Source organism: Anolis carolinensis, unplaced genomic scaffold (assembly GCF_035594765.1).
Source record: "Anolis carolinensis isolate JA03-04 unplaced genomic scaffold, rAnoCar3.1.pri scaffold_15, whole genome shotgun sequence".
Lineage (NCBI taxonomy): Eukaryota > Metazoa > Chordata > Lepidosauria > Squamata > Dactyloidae > Anolis > Anolis carolinensis.
Genome location: NW_026943826.1, coordinates 10,589,698 through 10,615,774, shown reverse-complemented (window position 1 = coordinate 10,615,774; position 26,077 = coordinate 10,589,698). Strand labels below are relative to the sequence as shown.

The 26,077-nt window shown below is 44.8% G+C and overlaps 1 protein-coding gene across 4 annotated transcripts in view; it reads right to left on the bottom strand.

The window, feature by feature from the left end:
* The window catches only part of plch2 (phospholipase C eta 2), a 157,696-nt gene that overhangs the window by 82,485 nt on the left and 49,134 nt on the right, over positions 1–26,077 (bottom strand). The window contains exon 1 of one of the 4 annotated variants that reach the window (XM_016998485.2): positions 652–1,750. The exons of the other annotated variants lie outside the window; for them this stretch is intronic. Coding sequence (XP_016853974.2) covers positions 652–694 — 43 coding nt within the window. The 5' untranslated portion in view covers positions 695–1,750. Of the gene's footprint in view, positions 1–651; positions 1,751–26,077 lie in introns of those variants that run through there. 4 annotated transcript variants of the gene reach the window in all.

Sequence of the window (26,077 nt, the reverse complement as noted above, 5' to 3'; positions counted from 1 at the left end):
GTGGGAGTTTGGTGTGCCAAGTTTGGTTCATTTCCATCGCTGGTGGAGTTCAGGGTGCTCTTTGAGCGTAGGTGAACTATAAATCCCAGCAACTACAACTCCCATAGGTCATAGGTGAACTATAAAGTTTCTGTCTGCCTTGCTGTTCGTCAGATGGCAAGAAAACGGTGGCCGTGAGCTGGAAATGATGGTGTGGTATAGTCACAGAGTTGGGAGAGACCCCAAGGACCATATATCTCAAACTTGCAGGAAGACACCATCAAATCCCTCCCAACAGATGGCCATCCTGAGTCTCCAGAGAAGGACTCCACGGTCAAGCAGTCGTCACGACCAGGAAGTTCTTCCTAACGTTTATCTGCCATTCGAAAACGTTGCATCCCAGTCTCCGGAGCGAGCCACACAAAACAGTATTTCAACATAGCTATATTCCTTCCTTCCAGACTCAGTCGTTCCTCAAAAACCTTGGGTCATTCATTATAGTCACCCTGGATATCTCTGGACATCAATCTTGAATTGCGTCGATCAGAACTGGACATCCTTCCCAAAATAGCTATCTACTCGGTGTGTCAACTACGTTAAGATTCCCGCAGACGAGCCGTAACCGAATCTTAACCATCCCGAATCCAAAACAATTAATCCTCCTTCTCTTACCTTGGTCTGGGCTGAGGCATCGGACGGTGTTCAGATCATCCATATTCCAAAGACGGGAGCCGGAGGACCGACCAGAAGCATCACCCGGCCTCCGAGATCATATTTAGAAAGCATGAATAAGCGTGTCACGCATACAGAAGTATGCACCTTAATGTCAGGGCGGAAAGTTCTTTCGAGAGGCTCTCTCCTCGCGCGAGGCTCATTCTGCAGGTAGGAGAGAAGGCGGTGGAGGCAGCGGAGCTTCTTCGGGTGAGCGTCGTGGGATAAATTGCTTATTAACCCTCCGCCACCCATCTCCGAGGAAGACGGCGGTTTGATGAAGGGGCGACGGCTCGGAAGGAAGAATGACACGCAGGTGGCCAAAGACGTGCCATCCTGCCCGCCCCAGGGAGACTCGTTCTGCCAGTAATTTTGCGTCGCAACTCAGATCGGCACAAAGGCAACACTGCTCTATTGTAATGATAGCATTATAGAGCTCGAAGAAACCCGTGAGCTATCCAGTCCAACCCAACTCTAGAGGAGAGGTGCTCAGCTGCAGGCACTGGCACACACTTTAAGGAGGCTTCTTACCTGTTTATCTACTCTAGAGGAGAGGCGCTCTGCTGCAGACACTGACATGCACTTTAATAATAAAACTTTATTTTCCTTCCTATCTCCCCAAAGGGACTCAGGGCTTCCTACCTGTTCATCTACTCTAGAGGAGAAGTGCTCAGCTGCAGGCACTGGTACGCACTTTAAGGAGGCTTCTTACCTATTTCTCTACTCTAGAGGAGAGGCGCTCAGCTGCAGGCACTGGCACGCTCTTTAAGGAGGCTTCTTACCTGTTTCTCTACTCTAGAGGAGAGGGGCTCACTACATGCCACACACACACACTCCAAGGCAAGGAACCAAGTTCTGTTTCTTACTCTAGAGGAGGCGCTCGGCTGCAGGCAGGCTCCACGCCTCACACACACTCTCCAAGGCAAGAAGGCAACTTGTTTCTTACTCAGAGGAGGCGCTCAGCTGCAGACAGGCTGCATGCCACACATGCAGTCTCCAAGGCAAGTTGTATTTCTTATTCTAGAGGAGGCGCTTGGCTGCAGCCAGGCTGCACGCCTCACACACACACACTCTCCAAGGCAAGAAGGCAACTTGTTTCTTATTCTAGAGGAGGTGCTCTGCTGCAGGCAGGCTGCATGCCATACACACACTCTCCAAGGCAAGAAGGCAACTTGTTTCTTACTCTAGAGGAGGCACTCGGCTGCAGGCAGGCTGCATGCCTCACACACACTCTCCAAGGCAAGAAGGCAACTTGTTTCTCATTCTAGAGGAGGCGCTCGGCTGCAGGCAGGCTGCACGCCACACACACACTCTCTCTCCAAGGCAAGAAGGCAACTTGTTTCTTATTCTAGAAGAGGCGCTCGGCTGCAGGCAGGCTGAACGCCGCACACACTCTCTCTCCAAGGCAAGAAGGCAACTTGTTTCTCATTCTAGAGGAGGCGCTCGGCTGCAGGCAGGCTGCACGCCACACACACACTCTCTCTCCAAGGCAAGAAGGCAACTTGTTTCTTATTCTAGAAGAGGCGCTCGGCTGCAGGCAGGCTGAACGCCGCACACACTCTCTCTCCAAGGCAAGAAGGCAACTTGTTTCTTACTCAGAGGAGGCGCTCAGCTGCAGACAGGCTGCATGCCACACATGCAGTCTCCAAGGCAAGTTGTATTTCTTATTCTAGAGGAGGCGCTTGGCTGCAGCCAGGCTGCACGCCTCACACACACACACTCTCCAAGGCAAGAAGGCAACTTGTTTCTTATTCTAGAGGAGGTGCTCTGCTGCAGGCAGGCTGCATGCCATACACACACTCTCCAAGGCAAGAAGGCAACTTGTTTCTTACTCTAGAGGAGGCACTCGGCTGCAGGCAGGCTGCATGCCTCACACACACTCTCCAAGGCAAGAAGGCAACTTGTTTCTCATTCTAGAGGAGGCGCTCGGCTGCAGGCAGGCTGCACGCCACACACACACTCTCTCTCCAAGGCAAGAAGGCAACTTGTTTCTTATTCTAGAAGAGGCGCTCGGCTGCAGGCAGGCTGAACGCCGCACACACTCTCTCTCCAAGGCAAGAAGGCAACTTGTTTCTCATTCTAGAGGAGGCGCTCGGCTGCAGGCAGGCTGCACGCCACACACACACTCTCTCTCCAAGGCAAGAAGGCAACTTGTTTCTTATTCTAGAAGAGGCGCTCGGCTGCAGGCAGGCTGAACGCCGCACACACTCTCTCTCCAAGGCAAGAAGGCAACTTTTTTCTCATTCTAGAGGAGGCGCTCGGCTGCAGGCAGGCTGCACGCCACACACACTCTCTCTCCAAGGCAAGAAGGCAACTTGTTTCTTATTCTAGAAGAGGCGCTCGGCTGCAGGCAGGCTGAACGCCGCACACACTCTCTCTCCAAGGCAAGAAGGCAACTTGTTTCTTATTCTAGAAGAGGCGCTCGGCTGCAGGCAGGCTGCATGCCACACACACACTCTCTCCAAGGCAAGAAGGCAACTTATTTCTTACTCTAGAGGAGGCGCTCAGCTGCAGGCAGGCTGCACACCACACACACACTCTCCAAGGCAAGAAGGCAACTTGTTTCTTATTCTAGAGGAGGCGCTTGGCTGCAGGCAGGCTGCACGCTACACACATACTCTCCAAGGCAAGGAGGCTGCTCATGAAAAACAGGTGAGGAGCCGGAATCGACTCCCACTTGCTTTTGTGTCGAGCTGATTTTCATGCTCCGAAAGGAACGAAAGCAATAAAAAATGAATGTAACGAAGGAAAACAGGTTCTGCGCACAACTCTAGTTTCATTCTGGGGATGGAAAAAAAATGACCCTAGCTTCCGATGTCCCACAGATGAGAATGTTATTTCATTCTGGAGATCTGTGTTATTTGTGGGGAGAAGAAGCAAAGGGAGAGAAACGAATGGGCAGTATTTCAATATGGAAGTCGATTAGATCAAGCACTCCCAACGACATCATATTCTGTCCCTGTTTTGCCTCCGATGCAGAACGTGGTGAATAAATAAAGCCACATCTGCAAGCGAGAGGGAATAATGCCTCATTTGCGGGCTGGCCGTGAGGATGCTGAGCCGAAATAATGGGGGGATAGAGAGGGAGATTATACTTTTTGCAGCCAATTCCTGTGATTATGCCTTCTCATTTAGAGATCACATGCCCTCTTAGGTTATTAATTTGTTTTAAAATTCTGATCCCACCATTGCGCCCCCCCTCCCGCCGGGTTTTTTTAAGCTCTTCCTTTAGAGGCTGAAAAGCTATCAATTAATCATCATTAGGCTGCCTGATGACGGATCAGTTTACAAAACGGATGGGAAAATAAACCTGACAACTCGCCAGGTCCTTGAGGGTTTTCGAACTCCTAGCATTCCATCTTCCGATACTTTGGAAGTGAGAAATGACCTGGAGAGTCTCCAAAAGGAAGGTAAGAGACCTGTTGATGCTCTTGAATTCCTCTTACCTACTTTTTGGAGCATAGAGACCATAAAAGCTCTATAGGATTGCAGTCCTAGGCCTGGTTGGTGTTGCGGTTTTATATGCACTGAAGGAGTTCCCAACCATGAACTCCTCGTGTACTCATACAGACACACCTTCTTACCTACTTTTTGGAGCATCCAGGCCATAAAAGCTCTATAGGATTGCAGTCCTAGGTCTGTTTCTACTCTAGAGGAGAGGCGCTTGGCTCTAAGCAAGCGTGCAGGCTGAACCTGTATGCCACACACACACTCTCTCTTTAAAAGGCAAGGAGGCAAGTTCTGACTTTCTTACTCTAGAGGAGCCCAGCTGCAGGCAGGCTGCACGCTTTCTGGTCTGCATGCCACACACACACTCTCTTTAAAAGGCAAGGAGGCATGTTCTGACTTTCTTACTCTAGAGGAAGTGCTCGGCTACAGGCAGGCAAGTATGCTGGGCCTGTGCATCACACACACTCTCTCTTTTCAAGGCAAGGAGGCAAGTTCTGACTTTCTTACTCTAGAAGAGCTGCTCAGCTGCAGGCAGGCACATGCGCTGGGCCTGCACATCACACACACACTCTCTCTTAAGCACACTTTCTGGACCTGCAGGCCACACACACTCTCTCTCTTAAGCACACTTTCTGGGCCTGAAGGCCACACACACACACACACTCTCTCTCTCTTTAAAAAGCAAGGAGTCAAGTTCTGACTTGCTTACTCTAGAGGAGGTGCTCGGCTGCAGGCAGGAACATGCATTGGGCCTGCACGCCACACACACACACTCTTAAACACACTTTCTGGGCCTGCAGGCCACACACACTCTCTCTCTCTTTAAAAGGCAAGGAGGCAAGTTCTAACTTTCTTACTCTAGAGGAGGTGCTCGGCTACAGACAGGCTATACATCACACACACACTGAAGTACTGAAGAAAATGGGATCTGCACACAACCCTAACAATCAATACAGTTGTGGCCACCTAATTGTGTTCTCATGTTTGCAGACCCCATGCTACAAACCATTACAAGTTTTTGGACTAAGCAAAAGGAATATATTTTCTATGTTTTTCAACCCAGGAGGTCGAGTAAATCATGCCTCCCTTTTCTCTTGTGATTTAGTTAAGCAGATAATGGCTATCTGAGAAGGCTGAAGTGTTTTATCATGTCCCAATAAATCCTGTCGAAATTTCAAATTATCCGTTTGAACATTCGAGTGTCACCTTCGCGTGATATACGGGGCGGGAAAGGAGGGACACAGCAATCCATAAGCTGCACGCCGTCAGAGGAAACCATAACAGATCTGTTTATCACTTATTGCGGAAAATTGCCTTCGGAAGGCAGGTGAGCGATGTAAATTGTATCCAGGGGAGTCACATTACATCGTTCTAATAATCTTCCGAATCTGCATGCATGCCATCACTCACCGCATCCAGTCGGTCATTTTGTGACAAAGGAAGAATCATATATTCTGCTTCTGGAGGTTTTCTCGCTTCCAGTTTTGGTGAAAAATGAAGCAACATAAAACACACATGGCATGCCCTTTCCAACCCACATCATCGTTGGCTCGTGCGAAGGCCACACTGAGAATGGATTGCACCCTTGTTATGTTTGACATAACCATATGGTTGCCTTCCTTCTTGTCCCTTTTTCTCCTCTACATCTATTTATATAAAAATCAAAGTATACAGTATATAGATGACTGGATGTTGGTAGACGCAGCTTGCCACCTAGTGGCTGTTTTAGGTTTTTACATGAATCGAAATAAGCACGAACAGCGTATACAGGCTGTCTTCATAGACCTATATACATATAAAAATGTATAATAATAATAATAATAATAATAATAATAATAATAATAATAATAATAATAATTTTATTCTTGTACCCCGCCTCTATCTCCCCGCAGGGACTCAGGGCGGCTTACAAAGGCAAAAGAGTATACATACAAAAACATAAAATACTGAATATCACAAAGTATTACCACCTTACCCGCTTCATAGTAAATCGGCTACAAAACAGGAGCTTTTTTGTTGAGTTCCAGGGTCAGAGAACAGATGGCAAAGACTGAAGAATCAATGTTTAACATTTACACAAATGATCAGCCAATGCCAGAAGAGATGGAGAGTTTCATCTATGCTGACAATCACGCCATCACAGCTCAAGCAAAAAGCTTTGAAATGGTTGAATAGAAGCTCTCCAACTGGTTCTCAACGTGTTTCCCCAGATGTTTTGGCCTACAACTCCCAGGAATCCCAGCCAGTTTACCAGCTGTGAGGACTTCTGGGAGTTGAAAGCCAAAACATCTGGGGACCTATAGGTTGAGAACCACTGCTCTAGAGTAAGAGGCGCTCGGCTGCAGGTACTGGCAGGCGCGTGCACATTCTGGGCCTGCCTGCACATCACACCACACACACACTCTCCTTGGAAAGAGAGTGCATGTGTGGCATGAAGCCCAGAAAGCGAACACACCTGCCAGTGCCTGCAGCAGAGCGCCTCTTACTCTAGAGCAGTGGTTCTCAACCTGTGGGTCCCAAGGTGTTTTGGCCTACAACTCCCAGAAATCCCAGCCAATTTTACCAGCTGGGAGTTGAAGGCCAAACATCTGCAGACCCACAAGTTGAGAGCCACTGCTTTAGAGTAAGAGGCGCTCGGCTGCAGGCACTGGCAGGTGCATGCGCTTTTTGGGCTTCACACCACACACGTACTCTCTTTCTAAGGACTCTTTATATGTTTTATATGTTTACTAGCTGTGCCCAGCCACGCATTGCTGTGGCTAGGACTTAATTTTTCTTTTCTTTTTGTTGTATGAACGTAGAGGCGTGGATGAAAGGTTGTGCTGTCAATTTTCAAGGTTGTGGGGCGTTTAGTTTAGTTGTTTTGTCCGGTGCCGTGATTCCATTACCCTTTTATATATATATATAGATATTTTTTAAGTGTTGTCATTGGATTTTATTCATTGCTTTGTTTTAAATGTGTGTAGGCAACGAATTGTTGCTAATTGTGTACGCCACCCTGAGTCCCTTCGGGTGAGAAGGGTGGGATATAAATGTTGTAAATAAATAAATGAATAAATAATAAAACATCTGGGGACCCAAAGGTTGAGATGAGAACCACTGCTCTAGAGTAAGAGGCGCTCGGCTGCAGGTACTGGCGGGCGCGTGTGCTTTCTGATATGATAATAGAAGATGCTCTTTCATCCCCCAGTATCAAATATTCACCAAAATTTAATAAACAAGAAGTAAGTATAGAAATGTCTAAGAAGGCGCAGAAAAGTGGGATGAAAAAAGAATGAATTGGGACTGTCCCAGCCAAATCGGGACACTGGGAGAGTATCTGCACGTAGAAATGTGGATCGAAATGTTTTCTCGAGGAAGTCTGCTTCTGCCTTCCCTCTAAATAATGAAAAAGATCTAAGAGAACCTGAGCTGCTAAAAAACGACTACTCTCCAGAGCTTCTGCACAGAAAAAGTGCCTTTGCTCTTTTCAACCAAGGAAGAGGTAAAAACATTGTGACATCTTGTGCCAAAGAGGAGATCGGCTCCTGACAGCCAAGCAGTGTCTGGGCTTCATCCGCATTGTTCGGCGCTGCTTTGCTCCGGTAAAGAAAACCAGTGCCATGATACATTGTGTGCCCTTTTCCTTGGGGTTTTGCAGACAACACAAAAATATGAGCCTGGAGGGCAGGCAGGACCCTTGTACATCATTTCGGATCGTCCTACCTGCCTCTGCTGCATTTTGATACACAAATAGTGCCGTTAATAAACGGAATACGGTAAGTTGTTCTGTCTGTGCTCAGAGCCTTCAACTTTTCACCCCATCATCCTTCACAGGAGGATACTTCCTCACCAAAACAGAATTCTTCCCATGAAAGTCATGGATGATACCTAGAGATCAGGATCCAGATCCAAAATAACCTTAACAGGTTAGAAAGCTGGGCCAAAATTCCCTACGTGGAACTTCAACACAGACAAATAAACAGTTATTTATGTATTATGTCGGAAGCGAATTGAGGATAAAGTTATAATGTTCCTTCCCAGGTGATCCTAAGAAGCTCGAGTTGTTTGCCTTTTCTAAAGGTGAAAAGCACATGTCTGCATTTTAGATTGGATTTCCCTGTAGTAGCCAGTAAGAGCCCCTAAAGCTTCTGAAAATGTCTGTTCAATCATTTCAAAGATTGAGCAACGATGGCACGATCGTCAGCATAGATGAAACTCTCTGTTCCTTCTGGCAGTGGCTGGTCTGTGTTTTAGATGGATTAGGAATCAGCTGGTTTTCCCTGTAATAGGCAGTAAGAGCCCCTAAAGCTTCTGAAAACGCCTGTTCAACCATTTTAAAGATTGAGCAACGATGGCATGATCGTCAGCATAGATGAAACTCTCTGTCCTTCTGACAGTGGTTGTTCATTTGTGTAAATGTTCAACATTGATGGAGCAAGCACACTACCCTGAGCAGATGATGATGATGATGATGATGATGATGATGATGATGATTGTGTTGTGTTGTTTTTTGGGCTTGTCCCTGTTTTGAGCTGCCCCGAGTCCCTTTGGGGAGATGGGGCGGGATATAAAAATAAAGTTCGCTTTAGGAGTCAGCATTCCATTCTTATCTCTAAAACATACGTCCAGCTAGAAAGCAGAAACTTCCCAAATGTACGCACTAGCAATTTCATTTCCACTCTATGCATTTAACCTCTTCACTACCGGATTACACACACAGTTTTAAACTCTAAGCACAATTTCACACTATACTAATTCATTTTACCAACAATATAATATAATATAATATAATATAATATAATATAGACAAGTCCCGGTGGCGAAGTGTGTTAAAGCACTGAGCTGCTGAACTTGCAGACCAAAAGGTCCCAGGTTCGAATCCCAGGAGCGGAGTGAGCGCCCGCTGTTAGCTCCAGCTTCTGCCAACCTAGCAGTTCGAAACATGCCAATGTGAGTAGATCAATAGGTACCGCCCCGGTGGGAAGGTAACGGCGCTCCATGCAGTCATGACAATGGCCACATGACCTTTGAGGTGTCTACGGACAATGCCGGCTCTTCGGCTTAGAAATGGAGATGAGCTCCAACCCCCAGAGTCGGACATGACTGGACTTTACTTATGTACATCTTATTTACATAGCAGTCAATAACCAGACTCCATCCTACTACATGGAGGCACCCTTTAGGAGTCAGCATTCCATTCTTACATCTAAAACATACATCCAGCTAGAAAGCAGAAACTTCCCAAATTTACGCTCTAGCAATTTCATTTCCACTCTATGCATTTAACCTCTTCACTACCGGATTACACACACAGCTTTAAACTCTAAGCACAATTTCACACTATACTAATTCATTTTACCAACAGTATAATCTATCTATATATATAAAAGGATAATGGTGTCGCTCCACCGGGCAAAACAACAAAACTAAAGGCCCCCCAACCTAGAAAATTGACAACACAACCCCTCATCCACGTCTCTATGTTCTTATGCTCAACAAAGGATTCCCCTCCCCTCCTCAAACAGGGAAAGGCCCACTCTTTGAAGGTCCAAACCCATTTGGTACTCATCACTCTTTCATCTCAAAACACAAAATAAAGAGCAACACTCTGAAAACAAAGGAATTCCATCCAGGAAACAATCAGGGCCACCTAACACCTCCCAACAAAGGATTTCCCACCCTCTAAGACATGGAACCACCTTAAAAAAGCCACAGCAACACGTGGCCGGGCACAGCTAGTATAATACAATATTATTACACTTGACTTGAACTCTCTCTCTTGGGTATATGTCTCCATAAAACCAAGTGTGTGTTTGGGGATGAGCATCCTTTGCACACTTCCACTCTATGCATTTAACCTCTTCACTACCGGATTACACACACAGTTTAAACTCTATGCACAATTTCACACTATACTAATTCATTTTACCAACAGTATAATATAATATAATATTATTATGCTTGACTTGAACTCTCTCTCTTGGGTATATGTCTCCATAAAACCAAGTGTGTGTTTGGGGATGAGCATCCTTTGCACACTTCCAGCCTCCCAGTATACAATTATCTCCTGGTGCCACTGAATGCTTCCCGGGCTCAGAAACTCCCAGTCAACAAGCTGCCTGTGCCTTCCTGCCTATGGCAAGTGTTTCAGTGTGCCTTTGCAAAAGTAGGTCACGTCCTTCCATCCTTCCCTCTCTTTCCCTCTCCTTGCAGGCAGTGCAATCGACTTGTCTCTTTGGGACAAAACGCTCCCGTAACAGACCTACAGTGAACTTCTGTTTAAGACTGCCATCCAACTTCCAGCGAGTGTTGCTCGTTTCCCTGCAGCAGTGGCGCAGTAGTTAAGACAAATGCAAAAAAAAATATGTGGGTCTATTTGACGTACTCTTCGATGGTTCATTTGAGGCCAAGAAGGATTTGACAGAGCCGGTCCAACAATGAGGCGAATTAAGCGGTCGCTTGGGGCGCAAAACATACGGGGGTGCAGTTCGGACTGCTTTTTCTGTTGATTTGTTGTAAAACATGATGTTTTGGTGCTTAATTTGTAAAATCTTAATGTAATTTGATGTTTAACAGGCTTTTCCTTAATCCCTCGTTATTATCCAACATTTTCGCTTATCCAACGCTTTTAGTTTTCAGCGATTGGTTTTGGGGGGGTGCCAAAATTCTGTTCGCCTACACTTGAAAATTACCTAGGGCCGGCTTTGGGATTTGAGAAGTCTCGTCTATACTATCATAGGGTTGGAAGAGACTACAGATATTGCTCGGCTCCAGCATCTTTCCTTTCTGTACTGATGGACAAGCACTATCAGCATTTCCCAGTTATAGTCAGAAGTCCTAAGAGATAAAAGGTTATGCTGGGGATGGAAATCCCAAAGGCCGTCCCTAATAGGACAGTAACTGGGCTCGCTTTGCCAGGTGATATTAATTGCCGAACCTTCTCTCTGCCCCGAGCCATCTGCTCAAAGCATGTCATGCGCCAAGGCTCAATAATGCTAAAAAATAACTTCATCAATGCAAACGGACCAAACGCACACACAAAAAGACGATCCAATGTCAACGTTTTGGGGAAGGGCATTCAGCCACAAATAGTGCCGGCTCGTGATACCAAGGGGATACTGAATGCTCCAGAACAATTTCCTCGCTTTATCTAGGTGGATACTCTCTTCGTCTGTGTTCTTGGATCTTTGGGTTTTGGGCCTTGTTCCTGGACTCTTGGATCTTGGATCTTGTTCTTGGACTCTATGGACTATTGCCTTGCCTTATGAATTATTGCTCTTGGACCCCTGGATTCTGGATCTTGTTCTTGGACTCTATGGACTATTGCCTTGCCTTGTGGATTATTGTTCTTGCCATGCTCTTTGGCCTTTTGGACCTTGCATCATTGATTAATAGACATTTCTTTGCATTGTGAACAATTGGATTCTTATTGACTATTTCCTTATAATTTTGAACTACCTTTTGATTGCTTGCTTGAATTATATCCTGCTTTGCTTAATAAAAACCTCAAAAGACTTTCCTTGTGTCTGACTGGGTATCTATAGCAAGGTGAACTTAGCCTGAGGTGCGACAGTGAGTTCAGTTCCTACCTGGGGTCATTGGAATCGGGAATGTTATATCGATAGAACATCACTAAAAAGCAATTTCTTTTTTCCGGAACTATGATATTTGACCTGAATCCCACCCACCCGAAATGCAGAGAAGCCTCTTTTCTAGGTCACTCGTGGTGTGACAGATCCACAAGCCACTCTTTTGCAAAAGCATAAGCTTGGCGCAAAGCAACATTTGAGGAAACGCTTGACTGTTAGATAAGGAACGTTTGAGGGAATTATTCACTCGTGTCTTTATTTCCATGAATGAATTTTTTCTCCGATTATATATGTCTTCGAAAATACATATTATTGTGCCTAGGAGTCTACACAACTGCAAGGATATGTGTGATGCGGCTCTTTTCTGGTTGCCCAGGGCAACATAACAAAAAGCTTTTCTGCGTGAGAGAGACAGAGGAGACATCTCTCTCTCAGACCTTTTGTTCTCAATACTATTTTGTACGCTGAATTTTCCAAATAGTGCAGATAAAGTCGCCGGGTTGATCTAGGAAGTAGTCCCATCAAATTTGACGGGATTTATGTCCTAGTAAACAAAGCGACAGATCCTGTCTGATCTTGTAAACAAAGTAGAGTCAACCTGGTTTGCATTTGGATAAGAGGGTGCAACGTGGAATCGATAAGCATCCCAGATTCAAAGAAATACAATACCTAAACAGCTTAACTTCAAAAAGGCTGCCAACTTTAAAACATCAGCCCTCGTTGACTTCAGTCCAGCTCTAAACCATCCCGACTCTGAAATAATCTCTTGATTTATATCCATTTCCTTGGCTGACTGTTCCCGAAACGGACAGCCGTCAATGGACCTTTTGACAGCTGTCAAACTGCAACAACAGACAGAGTAGGCAGCCAAATTAAATGCAATTTCTCTTTTCCACCAGAAGATGTTGCTGCCTCTTCTCAATGTCAAAACCGGCCAGCAATAGCGAGATCTATGATCATCCACCAAAGTTTGGAGTTCAGAGATCATTGTTTTCTCACTTCCTTTCGTGTTATCCACTCTCTCCAAATTTTCTTCAGTCTCGGAAAGAGATTTAAATAATACTTCTCACTTAAATTCTCAGGGGCTGAAAATTAGAGTTGTGCTCGGAACTATTTTCCTTCGTTTCATCCGTTCTTTCGTTACTTTCGTTACGTTCGTTCCATGTGTGAAAATTAGCTCAAAACGAAAGCAAGCTGGAGCCGATCTCAGCTTCTCACCTGCCTGCAGCCAAGCGCCGCTCCTCTAGAGTATAAACAAGAGGCCTCCTTAAAGTGTGAACCTGCCTGCAGTTGAGCGCCTCTCCTCTACAGTATAAACAGGTAAGAAACCTCCTTAAAGTGATCGCCTGACTGCAGCAGAGCACCTCTCCTCTAGAGTAGAAAGAGAAAAGCTTATGCCTGCCTGCAGTCGAGCGCCTCTCCTCTAGAGTATAAACAGGTAAGAAGCCTCCTTAAAGTGTGTGCCTGCCTGCAGCAGAGCACCTCTCCTCTAGAGTAGAAACAGAAAAGCGTACGTCTGCCTGCAGTCGAGCGCCTCTCCTCTAGAGTAGAAACAGGTAAGAAGTCTCCTAAAATGCACGCCTGCCTGCAGCCGAGCGCCTCTCCTCTAGAGTATAAACAGGTAAGAAGCCTCCTTAAAGTGTACACCTGCCTGCAGTCGAACGCCTCTCCTCTAGAGTAGAAACAAAAGGCCTTCTTAAAGTACATGCCTGCCTGCAGTCGAGCGCCTCTCCTCTAGAGTATAAACAGGTAAGAAACCTCCTTAAAGTGCATGCCTGCCTGCAGCCGAGCACCTCTCCAGAGCAAAAACAGATTTCGGGAGGCTCCCAAAAAACAGATCGGAGCCCCCACTGAATGCCGGGACACGAAATGGTTCAAGATTTGCCCTGAAAGCACAATCCTACTAAATATAGCTTTATCTAATGCACATCCATTATTTGTTAGGAATTGTGGGAGTTGCAGTCCAAAACACCTAGGTCCCCACGAATTTGCCCACACCTTTAAAAAAATCTTGTTACACCTTTAAGACTAAATAGAGGTATTACAGCACGAACGTTGCGGATGACAGGCCATTCCCTGCCGTGGCTAATGCAGGAAGATCGCAGCTCCCCTCGACCGAAATTAATTCCTATTCTATTTATGTATTTAAACATGTCCACCCTGCCTTTCCACCCCGCTGGGTCTCCCAGGCAGCTGACAGCCCAAATTTATGAACAATCTCAAATGCCACCGTCAACAAAACAAACAGATGCACCGGAGAAAGCCAAGGATTTGAAGCAACAAAGAAAAACGACTACTAATATTGATAAACAGAGCCATATTGTTTACTGCCAGTGATACACATAATATATAATAAATACACATAATCTATCTTCCATATATCTATACACAATAAAAGTGAAAATATGTGTATATGTGGCACAAAAACAGGCTATCGTTCCCAGTGCTGAGGAGCCACCAAGTCACTCTCGCCCGGGACATTCCAGGTTACAGCGAGCACATCCCAATGTTCCGTTCTCTCCCATTTGCATGACTCCGCCCACTGCATCTCCCTTAGCCCTTTCCTATGACACACAGCCACTGAACATACTGGAGACATCTGGGGGAATTCACCATGATTTATACGAATTGTAGAGACTAGGATGTATAGTTCGTGATAGACCCTGACATCCGGGAGTTATAGTTCACCCGTATTCGGATCACACTGAACCCATCCGATGACGGATCTGGATCAAACATGGCACACAATTTCAACATGGCCAACTGAGAACACTGGTGATCTTTGGGGGTGATTGACCTATAACTCTGGGAGTTAGAGTTCACCTGTATTAAATGATCCCTCAGAACGTCACCAATGACGGATCTGGACCAAACTTGGCACACAGACCCGACATGGATAAATTTGCATACTGGCAGGGTTTGGGGGAGATTGACCCTGAGATCCGGGAGTTATAGTTCACCCATATTCAGATCACACCGAACCCAACTGAGGACGGATCTGGACCAAACATGGCACACAATTTCAACTGGGAACACTGGTGGACTTTGGGGGGAGACTGACTTGCCAACCTTCAGGTCAGCAGTTCAGTAGCACAAGGCAAGATGGCACCTACAGAGGGGATCGACGTGATTATTATTATTATTATTATTATTATTATTATTATTATTATTATTTGAAACACAACAAGATGAGTCCACAGCTGACCACAAGTCGGACACTTCCCAAGTTGTTGTTGTTGTTGTTGTTGTTGTTGTTGTTATTATTATTATTATATGACACAGCAAACAAAGATAGATATGCTGGATTTCGTTTCACAAAATCACAAGTCAAACACTTCCCAAGTGTCTAGGACTGTATTATTATTATTATTATTATTATTATTATTATTATTATTATTATTATTCACTTTGGCTTTTTCTAACTTTATCCCTACCTATGCTGGCTAAGCGATTATTATTTTTGGTCTTCCTTGTGACGGGAATGTGTCCGATCGAATCTATTTCCACTTCAGTTTCGTCCAATTGGGTCAAAACTTCGAAAACCTGCATTATCTCAATAGCATCCTACAGCTTCTCACTTCATAAGAAGATTTTTAGAATGCGGATGCTCATTATTATCCTTTGTGCCGGTCGGACATTGATCCATCTGGTCCAGCAAAGTCCACTTTGCTGATCAATAGGAACTTTCATTCTTTGCTGGTCTCATTAGCAGCACACGGAATGATACTGCGAACAGGTTTTGCCATTTCTCTTACACACTTTGTACCTTTTCCATCTTTTCCCATGACGTCTGTTTTATATTACAGACATTTTCAGGATCAATTGAGCTCGTTCTGCCTGGAAGATAACTTTGATATCACAGCTGCGAGAGTTGTTTGTTTGTTGTCTTCAATGGGAGAGAAAGAAGTCCATGTTGGTGTGATTCCAGACAAATGACGAAATGGGTCAAGGTTTACCCCGAATGCACAACCCTAATGCCTACAACTCGGAGGAATTACTTCTTTCGCTCCCAACACTCAAAACAATCACTGTTCCGAGTTGTCTGCTCTGTTCTGACTCACACTGGATTAAGAATAGAAGGTGTGAGTTCAATTCTCACACCATCCTGGGTGCGCCAACATGCCCTTCCTTGGTGTCTCCTCCAGAAGAGAATAACTGTCTTCTGCAATAGTGTGTCGAATAGGGTTGTGCTTTTGGGGTAAACCTTGACCCGTTTTGTGTCCTCCCGAAATCGGGAGGGCAGATACCTGTTTTCGCTCTGAGGTATCAAAAAATCAGTTCCCAGGCTCCCCTTCCCATCATTTTAGACATTAAATCTGTTTTACTGTAGAGGATAGGCGCTCAGCTGCAGGCAGGAATGCATTTTAAGGGCGCTTCTTACCTGTTTCTATTCTAGAGGAGGTGCTCGGCTGCAGGCAGGCACGCGTCTGGGCCTGCACACCACACATACACACTCTCAAGGCAAGAAAGTTCTGCCTTCTTTACTCTAGAGGAGGCGCTCAGCTGCAGACAAGCATTCATGCTGGACCTCACACCACACACACACTTATTTATTTATTTATTTATTTCTAGTGTTTCTACCCCGCCCTTCTCCCCTAGGGGACTCAGGGCGGCTTACAAGTTGGCAAGGAGGCAAGGTCTCACTTTCTTATTCTAGAGAAGGCGCTCAGCTGCAGGCAGGCATGTGCTTTAAATGGGCTTCTTACCTGTTTCTTCTCTAGAGGAGGCGCTTGGCTGCAGACAAGCACTCGTGCTGGACCTGCACACCACACACACTCTCTCTGAGGTAAGGTCTCACTTTCTTATTCTAGAGAAAGCGCTCAGCTGCAGGCAGGTGCCCACACTGGGTCTGCACACCACACACACACTCTCAAGGAAAGAAAGTTCTGCCTTCCTTACTCTAGAGGAGGTGCTTAGCTGCAGACAGGTACCCATGCTGGACCTCACACCACACACAACTCTCAGGGCAAGGAGGCAAGTTCTCACTTTCTTATTCAAGAGAAGGAGCTCAGCTGCAGGCAGGTGCCCATGCTGGGCCTGCACACCACACACACACTCTCTTAAGGCAAGGAGGCAAGTTTTGACTATCTTACTTTAGAGAAGGCGCTCAACTGCAAGCAGGTATGGGAGATGGGCCTGCATGCCACTCACGCACTCTCTCAACAAGCAGGAAGGTTCTGACTTTCTTATTCTAGAGAGGGTGCTCAGCTGCAGGCAGGTGTCCGCGCTGGGCCTGCACACCACACACACACACTCTCAAGGCAAGGAGCCAAATTTTGAATTTGGTACTCTAGAGGAGGCATTTGGTTGCAGGCATGGGGCCTGTGCTGAGCCTATACGTCCCTTACACACTCTCTGAAGGCAAGGAGGCAAGTTCTGAATTTCTTACTCTAGTGGAGGCGCTTGGCTGCAGGCAGATGCCTGCGCTGGCCCTTCACACCACACGCACACTCTCTGAAGGCAGGTTCTGACTTTCTTACTCTAGAGGAAGCACTCGGTTGCAGGCAAATGCCTGTGCTGGCCCTTCACACCACTCATGCATGCTCTGTAGGCAAGGAGGCAAGTTCTGACTAACTTGCTCTAGAGGAGGTGCACAGCTTCAGGCAGGCCTGCATGCCACACACACACTCTCTCTCTTTCCAAGGTAAGGAGACATTGTCGCCCCAGTAAACAATTCCACCTCCCATTGATAAAGGCAGCCCTCGCTTTGGCACTCCCCATAGCAAAGATATCTAGGCACAACGCTGATCTGTTAGAGGAACTGGAGCACCACGTCTCTAGGAACTTGCTGACATGTTCTAGCGCGGACGGGAAGTTCTAAGTGACACAAATGCCCGTCTCTGATAGATGCACTTTCTCTGCCGCTTTAATGTGCCCCAGTTGGCAGAGCTGGAAATATTCGGTTACGGAAGCAAAGTGCAGGGAACGAGAGAGACTGCAGCTGTTGCCACTGAGGAAAAACTACTTGACTCTGCTTTTTTAGACGTTATTATTGCTATTTTTACATGCATTAAGGGAGGGCTCTGGGCTACAGTCAGAACCACGTTATACTGAATTCAGAAGCTCCGCGTTCCCAACACTTCCGACAGTATAGCTCAGGAAAATAATAAAGAGCATCCCCCAATGAACGTGAAAATAGAAAAATATATATATAATATATATATAAAATATATATTAATAATAAAAGTGAAAATATGCATACAAATATGTGTACTCAGACAAGCTTCTACTTCCAGTGCAATAGTCAGAATCAGTGCCCCAAATAACCTAAAAACCAAGATGCTTCATTTCCAACGTAAACCAAATACAGAAAGAGTTTTTACGCAGAGCTTACGAAGATGGAGAAAGCAAACACAACACATCCCAAGTCACGTTTAATCCACTGGAAGTGACTGTCGACACGAGAGAAAACGAGGATCGAGTAAAGAGAAAGAGACGCACGAGCTGGTTTCCAAGCCCAGCGATCAATCCTGCCTCAAGCCGGAGCTCAGCGTGGAACGGGAAAAGTGGACCCTAATTTGCCACGAAATACACAGAGCGGCCAGTGACCTCATGCCGGATGTGCCAGAGCAACGGCTCAGGGTGACGGATACCCAATGTTTGGCGGCCAAACAGATGAGAAAAACCCAGGTGTTTTGCGGAGAAGAAGGGCTCTTACGTAACCAGGCGACGGTCGGCTCAAAAGGCAGCAGCTGCCACAGCCTCCAGCCCTTGGTCCCTTGGAAGGGAAGGCCTTGCCAGGAGCAAAGGGGCACGGCGGACAAGACAACTGACAGCATGCAGCACATCAACGCGGGTTCATCGGCCTTGCTTTCGGCCTTCGATGCTCTGGACAACCTCAGAACACAAGCTAGTCCCGGACAAAGAAACAGACAGACAGCCCTAGCCTATAGCAATGGAAAGGAAACAGGGCAACCTTTGAAGAGTTAAGCGCCCGTGAGTGTTGCGTATTCGTAGTCCCTGCGTCAACGGACCGACGGACCTCACAACCTCTGAGGATGCCTACCATAGGAGAGAAGACTTCTGGAACATGGATATATATTCCTCATAACCTCTGAGGATGCCTGCCATAGATGTAGGCAAAACATCAGGAGAGAATACTTCTGGAGCATGGACATATATTCCTCACAACCTCTGAGGAGGCCTGCCACAGATGTAGGCAAAACATCAGGAGAGAATACTTCTGGAACATGGATATATATTCCTCACAACCTCTGAGGATGCCTGCCATAGGAAAGAAGACTTCTGGAACATGGATATATATTCCTCACAACCTCTGAAGATGCCTGCCATAGATGTGGGCAAAACATGAGGACAGAATACTTCTGGAACATGGATATATATTCCTCACAACCTCTGAGGATGCCTGCCATAGATGTGGGCGAAACGTCAGGAGAGAATACTTCTGGCGCATGGAGATATATTCTTCACAACCTCTGAGGAGGCCTGCCATAGATGTGGGCGAAACGTCAGGAGAGAATACTTCTGGAACATGGATATATATTCCTCACAACCTCTGAGGATGCCTGCCATAGATGTGGGCGAAACGTCAGGAGAGAAAGCGTCTGGAACATGGATATATATTCCTCACAACCTCTGAGGATGCCTGCCATAGATGTGGGCGAAACATCAGGAGAGAATGCTTCTGGAACATGGACATATATTCCTCACAACCTCTGAGGATGCCTGCCATAGATGTGGGCGAAACATCGGGAGAGAATGCTTCTGGCACATGGCCATAGAGCCCGGAAAACTCACAGCAACTCATCCCATAAATTGCCACACATTTTCCCTCTCAAACTCACCTCCCTGTGACAGGGCAGTCAGCAACCTCGCAATAAGATGATCATCAGTAATCTATATATATAAAAATGTAATGTAAGTTTGTAGGACTGAGTATACAACAAAACCAGTGAACCAAATCACACCAAATTTGGCCACAAAAGACATAGTCATCCAATCTATGTCTTTCAATTAAAAAAACCTAGAAAAATAGTCCAAATTACAGAGGATGAGTAAGAGCCTTTCTCCCCCTAACTGTAATCTATATATATATAAATGTAATGTACGTTTGTAGGACCGAGTAAACAACAAAACCACTGAACCTAATCTCACCAAATTTTGTCACAAAAGACATAGTCATCCAATCTATGTCTTTCAATTAAAAAAACCTAGAAAAATAGTCCAAATTACAGAGGATGAGTAAGAGCCTTTCTCCCCCTAACTGTAATCTATATATATATAAATGTAATGTACGTTTGTAGGACCGAGTAAACAACAAAACCACTGAACCTAATCTCACCAAATTTTGTCACAAAAGACATAGTCATCCAATCTATGTCTTTCAATTAAAAAAACCTAGAAAAATAGTCCAAATTACAGAGGATGAGTAAGAGCCTTTCTCCCCCTAACTGTAATCTATATATCTATATATATAAAAGAGTGATGGCATCACGGCAGCGGACAAAACAACAAAAGTAAACACCCCACAACCTCGAAAATTGACATCACAACCCCTCATCCATGCCCCTAGGTTGATACAACAAAAAGAAAAGAAAAATAAATTCCTAATTAGAGGGAGAGGAATAATTGTTTTTATCCAATTGCTGCCAGTTAGAAGGCTAAGCTCCGCCCACTTGGTCTCCTAGCAACCCACTCAGCCCAGTGTTAATAAAATAATGATAAAAAAATAAATACAAATAATACAATAAAAAATTATGAAAAACACTAAAATAATTAATACAATAAAATACTATAAAAATGACTAAAAACAATACAACAAAATAATAAAATATAATAAATAAAAAAGTGACAATAAAATTAATTTAAAAAAATACAAATAACGTCAAATAAAAATTCCACAACAAGTTTTAACCGATACCACCACCACTTTGCCACAGCAACGCGTGGCCGGGCACAGCTAGTATATATATATAAATGTAATGTATGTTTGTAGGACCGAGTAAACAACAAAACCACTGAACCAAATGACACCAAATTTGGCCACAAAAGACATAAACATCCAATCTATGTCTTTCCAACAAAAAACCTAGAAAAATAAAATCAAAATTAGAGGACGAGGAAGAGCCGTTTTCAACCCTGGTTGCTGGTCAGAAGAGTAGGCCCCGCCCCCTTTAGGCCCCACCCACTTCATTTCCTAGCAACTCCCTTGATACAGTCAGGGTTCAGGCTTTTGAGGTTGCAAGGCTATTCACTGCTATTCCACCTGGCCGACAAAGCATTCCCATAAGCCACAGCAACACGTGGCCGGGCACCGCTCGTACAGTATATAATTCTTTCGGGTCTCGTGTTTGGTTCTCCCCCTTCCTCCCAAAGGAGAATTCTTAATATGATATATTTGAAGTTTCCTGGGAACTTTCCAATTCCTGCAGCTGCCATCTCATGTTTCCTTTCCTTTGCCAAAAATTACGATGCCCATATTGCAGGTGGGAGGACAGGATGAGAGAGAGAACGAGAGCAGAGATTCAGAGAGAGAAGAGCTTGCCAACGAGCTTCTGATGAGTTCATTCCAGTTTTGAACTGGAGACTTTCTGGTTGGCAGCCAGGCGCTCCTACCTACCGTGGTGCTCTCCGCCTTAACCCTTTCCTACCCTTTCCTATGGCACACAGTTCACAGAGGAATTGATCAGCAACTGAACAAGAGGTTTGGGGAGAATTCACCATGATTTTCAGGAGCTGTACTTGACCTGCATCCAGACAGCACTCTCCCTTAACCCTTTCCTACCCTTTCCTATGGCACACAAGTTCACAGAGGAATTGACCAGCAACTGAACAAGAGGTTTGGGGAGAATTCACCATGATTTTCAGGAGCTGTACTTGACCTGCATCCAGACAGCATTGCTCATGCCTCTCCCTTAACCCTTTCTTACCCTTTCCTATGGCACACAGTTCACAGAGGAATTGACCAGCAACTGAACAAGAGGTTTGGGGAGAATTCACCATGATTTTCAGGAGCTGTACTTGACCTGCATCCAGACAGCACTGCTCATGCCTCTCCCTTAACCCTTTCCTACCCTGTCCTATTGCACACAGTTCACAGAGGAATTGATCATCAACTGAACAAGAGGTTTGGGGAGAATTCAGCATGATTTTCAGGAGCTGTACTTGACCTGTATCCAGACAGCACTGTTCACGTCTCTCCCTTAACCCTTTCTTACCCTTTCATATGGCACACAGTTCACAGAGGAATTGATCAGCAACTGAACAAGAGGTTTGGGGAGAATTCACCATGATGTTCAGGAGCTGTACTTGACCTGCATCCAGACAGCACTGCTCATGCCTCTCCCTTAACCCTTTCTTACCCTTTCCTATGGCACACAGTTCACAGAGGAATTGATCAGCAACTGAACAAGAGGTTTGGGGAGAATTCACCATGATGTTCAGGAGCTGTACTTGACCTGCATCCAGACAGCACTGTTCACACCTCTCCCTTAACCCTTTGCTACCCTTTCCTATGGCACACAGTTCACAGAGGAATTGATCAGCAACTGAACAAGAGGTTTGGGGAGGTTTCATCCTAGACGTTCTGTTTTTCCTCCAGAATGGACATCCCAGGGTTCCTTAATTTGCATAGCCCCTCCCACTGCCTCTCCCTTAAGCCTTTCCTACCCTTTCCTCCACAAACACCATTCTGCCCACCACCCAAGTGAAGGCTTTCATTCGGGGACAATTTCACCCTATATGTTGTGTTTTTCCTTCAGAATAGGCATCCCAGGGTTCCTTAATTTGCATGACCCCACCCACTGCCTCTCCTTTAACCCTTTCCTACCCTTTCCTCCACAAACACTACCCTGCCCACCACCCAAGTGAAGGCTTTCATTCGGGGACAATTTCACCCTATATGTTGTGTTTTTCCTCCAGAATGGACATCCCAGGGTTCTTTAATTTGCATGACCCCGCCCACTGCCCATCCCTTTACCCTTTCCTACCCTTTCCTATGGCACGCAGTTGACAGAGGACTTCATCAGCAACTGAACAAGAGGTTTGGGGAGAATTCACCATGATTTTCAGGAGCTGTACTTGACCTGCATCCAGAGAGCACTGTTCATGCCTCTCCCTTAACCCTTTCCTATTGGGAATTATTGCCTTGGTAATCTGAGAGTTGTAGTTCACCCTTATCCAGACAGTACTGGACCCAGCCAATGACAGATCAGGACCAAACTTAAGTGATATGACCTAACATCCCTAAACAAACAAAGCCTTCTTCTAATCACTCGGGCATTGCCGGGTTCCCAAACTAGTATCTCAATAAGCGCCAATGAGCTTCTACAACTCTCTGATGAAGCACCAGTATGTTGAGTGATTTTAGCTATCTCGAAATCACAGGTTCGGAAGCCCGGCATGACTACTCCAAAACGTCAAATCAGGGTTAGAAGGCGAAAGCCGAGGATTTTATTCTTCCTGGCCAGAAAGGATGTCAGCGGAGTCTGTACTCTAAAAAAAAATTCCGCAATTCATGATAGCGAGTAATTTCATTTGAAGAAACCCATGCCAGATATTTTTTGGATTCTTCTGGATTCTGGAAAATAGTCGGCTCTTTACGTTTGTGGGTTTAATTTATAGGGACTTGATGAATATTAGACATGTCCAAAAAAATCGTTTTGAATCGTATATCGGATTTATTTCAGATTGTTCTCGCTTTTTGATACGCATTCCGAGACATTGTCTCACAGCGCAACCAGCAATGTAATTCGAACCATTGTTGGCCCATTCTCTAATTGTCTCTTAATGTTTTGTTAATTTTTCCCCCCAAAAAAATTGATTTCCAGTGTCCTTCTTGCTTACAAATATAGCAAGGGAATTTCTAGTTTTCAAAGTATTTTTGCACTCCTTGCCAGGGGATTGCTTGGTCCATTTCTAATTGAAGGCATTGGGTTGAGGCTTGTGGGATCACATAGCCAGATACACCATTGATTTCCAGTGTCCTTCTCGCTTACAAATATAGCAAGGGAATTTCTAGTTTTCAAAGTATCTTTGCACAACTTGCAAGGGCATTGCAAATTTGATGAGGATAGCTCAAGAAATGAGGGCGGGAGAGCCCTGTAAAAGCCCCCCCGATTCCTTTTTTGGGGGGGCGATTGCGCATGCGCGTCTGCCATTTTAGAAACATTTAGAATCATTACGAATTTTCGGAAATATCCGAAATTTTTGGGTGAAAAAAATCGTAAATACTTTCTATATCGAAGCGCCAGCGCCCCCTACTTTAGAAACGAGAATTGAAACATTTTTTTCATCGATTGGACATGCCTAATGAATATGTTCTCTCCAGGAATGTCTAGGTCTACAAAGCTTAGGTTGTTGTTTTAATTCTTTTCCGTTCGTGTCATAATCCGAGGGGATCGTAGCAAGGAAGCTAAACTACGAGCAAAATTAATGATTCGGATTATGCCTATTATGCAAGCATCATTTGGTTGTTTTCCTTAATACATTAATAGAGTTTAATTTATTAGAACAGAGGCTGTGTTCGACATCAGCAAAAGTGGCAACCGCTTAATCAAAGTCGTTGAGTTTTATTAATTGCATTAGCTACAGGCCATAGCAACCCCTGTAGAGAAATAGCCATAAATAACAAAAAATAATCACTTGTGTAAGATATAAAATAATCCGACTCACTTATGATATTTGCATAGAGGCAAATATCAAAAAGTTCCAACTAAACCACAGGAACCATTTCCTATTAAACTTTAAGAAAGTATAATATTGGATATTAATTGCATTTTGAACTTGGAATCCCATGTCTAATTCATCTAGCAACGGTTTAAAAAATCCCAATTTAGATTATCAAAAGCTTTTTCCGCGTCTAACGCTATGAAAGCCATTTCTTTTTTGATGATTTTTTTTTTTGTAAATGATTTTCATTAAGATTTCAGAAAATATATACAGTGAAAGTGCGAGAACAATTTTGTTTATAGAAAAGAGAGGAGGAAAAGAAATAAACTAAAAAATAGAAGTGTGAGGAAAGAAAAGAAAAAGAAGAAAAGAAAGAAAAACAAGGAAAAGGACAAAATAAAAAATAATAAAAATATTATAATAAAAAATAAAAATGGCTTCCGTTCTTTTTCTCCTTGTCCTTTCCTTTTGTTTAACCCTTCTTTCCCTTTTTGTAGCAGATTCAAATCTTCGAAACTAAACCTTTTTGATGATTTAATTCATAATATCCAGTTATGTCTACAATATTTCTTAGGTTATCTTTCAAGTGTCTATTTGAGAGAAAACCCGTCTGCTCTTCGCCGATCCATTCATTTAATATTGGGTTGTTGTGAGTTTTCCAGACATGTTCCAGAAGCAGCATTCCCTCCTGACGTTTCGCCCACATCCGTGGCAGGCATCCTCAGAGGTTGTGAGATCTGTTGGAAACTAGGTAAGTGGGTTTTATTCACCTCCCAACAAAGGAGTCCCCGAGACAGGAAATTTTGCATAATTCAAAGTTTCTAACTTTGTAGTTTTTTATATACACTAGCTGTGCCCGGCCACGTGTTGCTGTGGCTGATGGGAATCATTTGTCAGCCAGATGGAATAGCAGTGAATAGCCTTGCAGCCTTAAAGTCTGGCCAGTTCAAATCAGTTCAAATATACACTAGCTGTGCCCGGCCACGTGTTGCTGTGGCTGATGGGAATCATTTGTCGGCCAGGTGGAATAGCAGTGAATAGCCTTGCAGCCTTAAAGTCTGGCCAGTTCAAATCAGTTCAAATATACACTAGCTGTGCCCGGCCACGTGTTGCTGTGGCTGATGGGAATCATTTGTTGGCCAGGTGGAATAGCAGTGAATAGCCTTGCAGCCTTAAAGTCTGGCCAGTTCAAATCAGTTCAAATCAGATAATCAGTATTTTATAGTCAGTGTTGAAGAGGCCTAACTGAACACAACGGCGAGAGGGTTGCTAGGAGATGAAGTGGGTGGGGCCTAAAGGGGGCGGGGCCTACCCTTCTGACCAGCAACCAGGGATGAAAACGGCTCTTCCTCGTCCTCTAATTTGGATTTTATTTTTCTAGGTTTTTTTGTTTGAAAGACATAGATTGGACGACTATGTCTTTTGTGGCCAAATTTGGTGTGATTTGGTCCAGTGGTTTTGTTGTTTACTCAGTCCTACAAACGTACATTACATTTTTGTATATATAGATTACAGCTGTATTCTCAATTTGCTTCTGACACAATAAATAAATTAGCATCCTCCTCCTTTAAAATGCTCCCAATCTGCTGAAAAAGGCATCCACACTGGCACCTGGGGCACCAAGGACATGACAGATTTCTTTTCAGACCCAAAATCAATGAATGTACATTCTAAGACTCAGGAAAGTAATTATCTTGTGGTGGTTGAGATCTTCTTATCTGCACCGTTGCAACCCG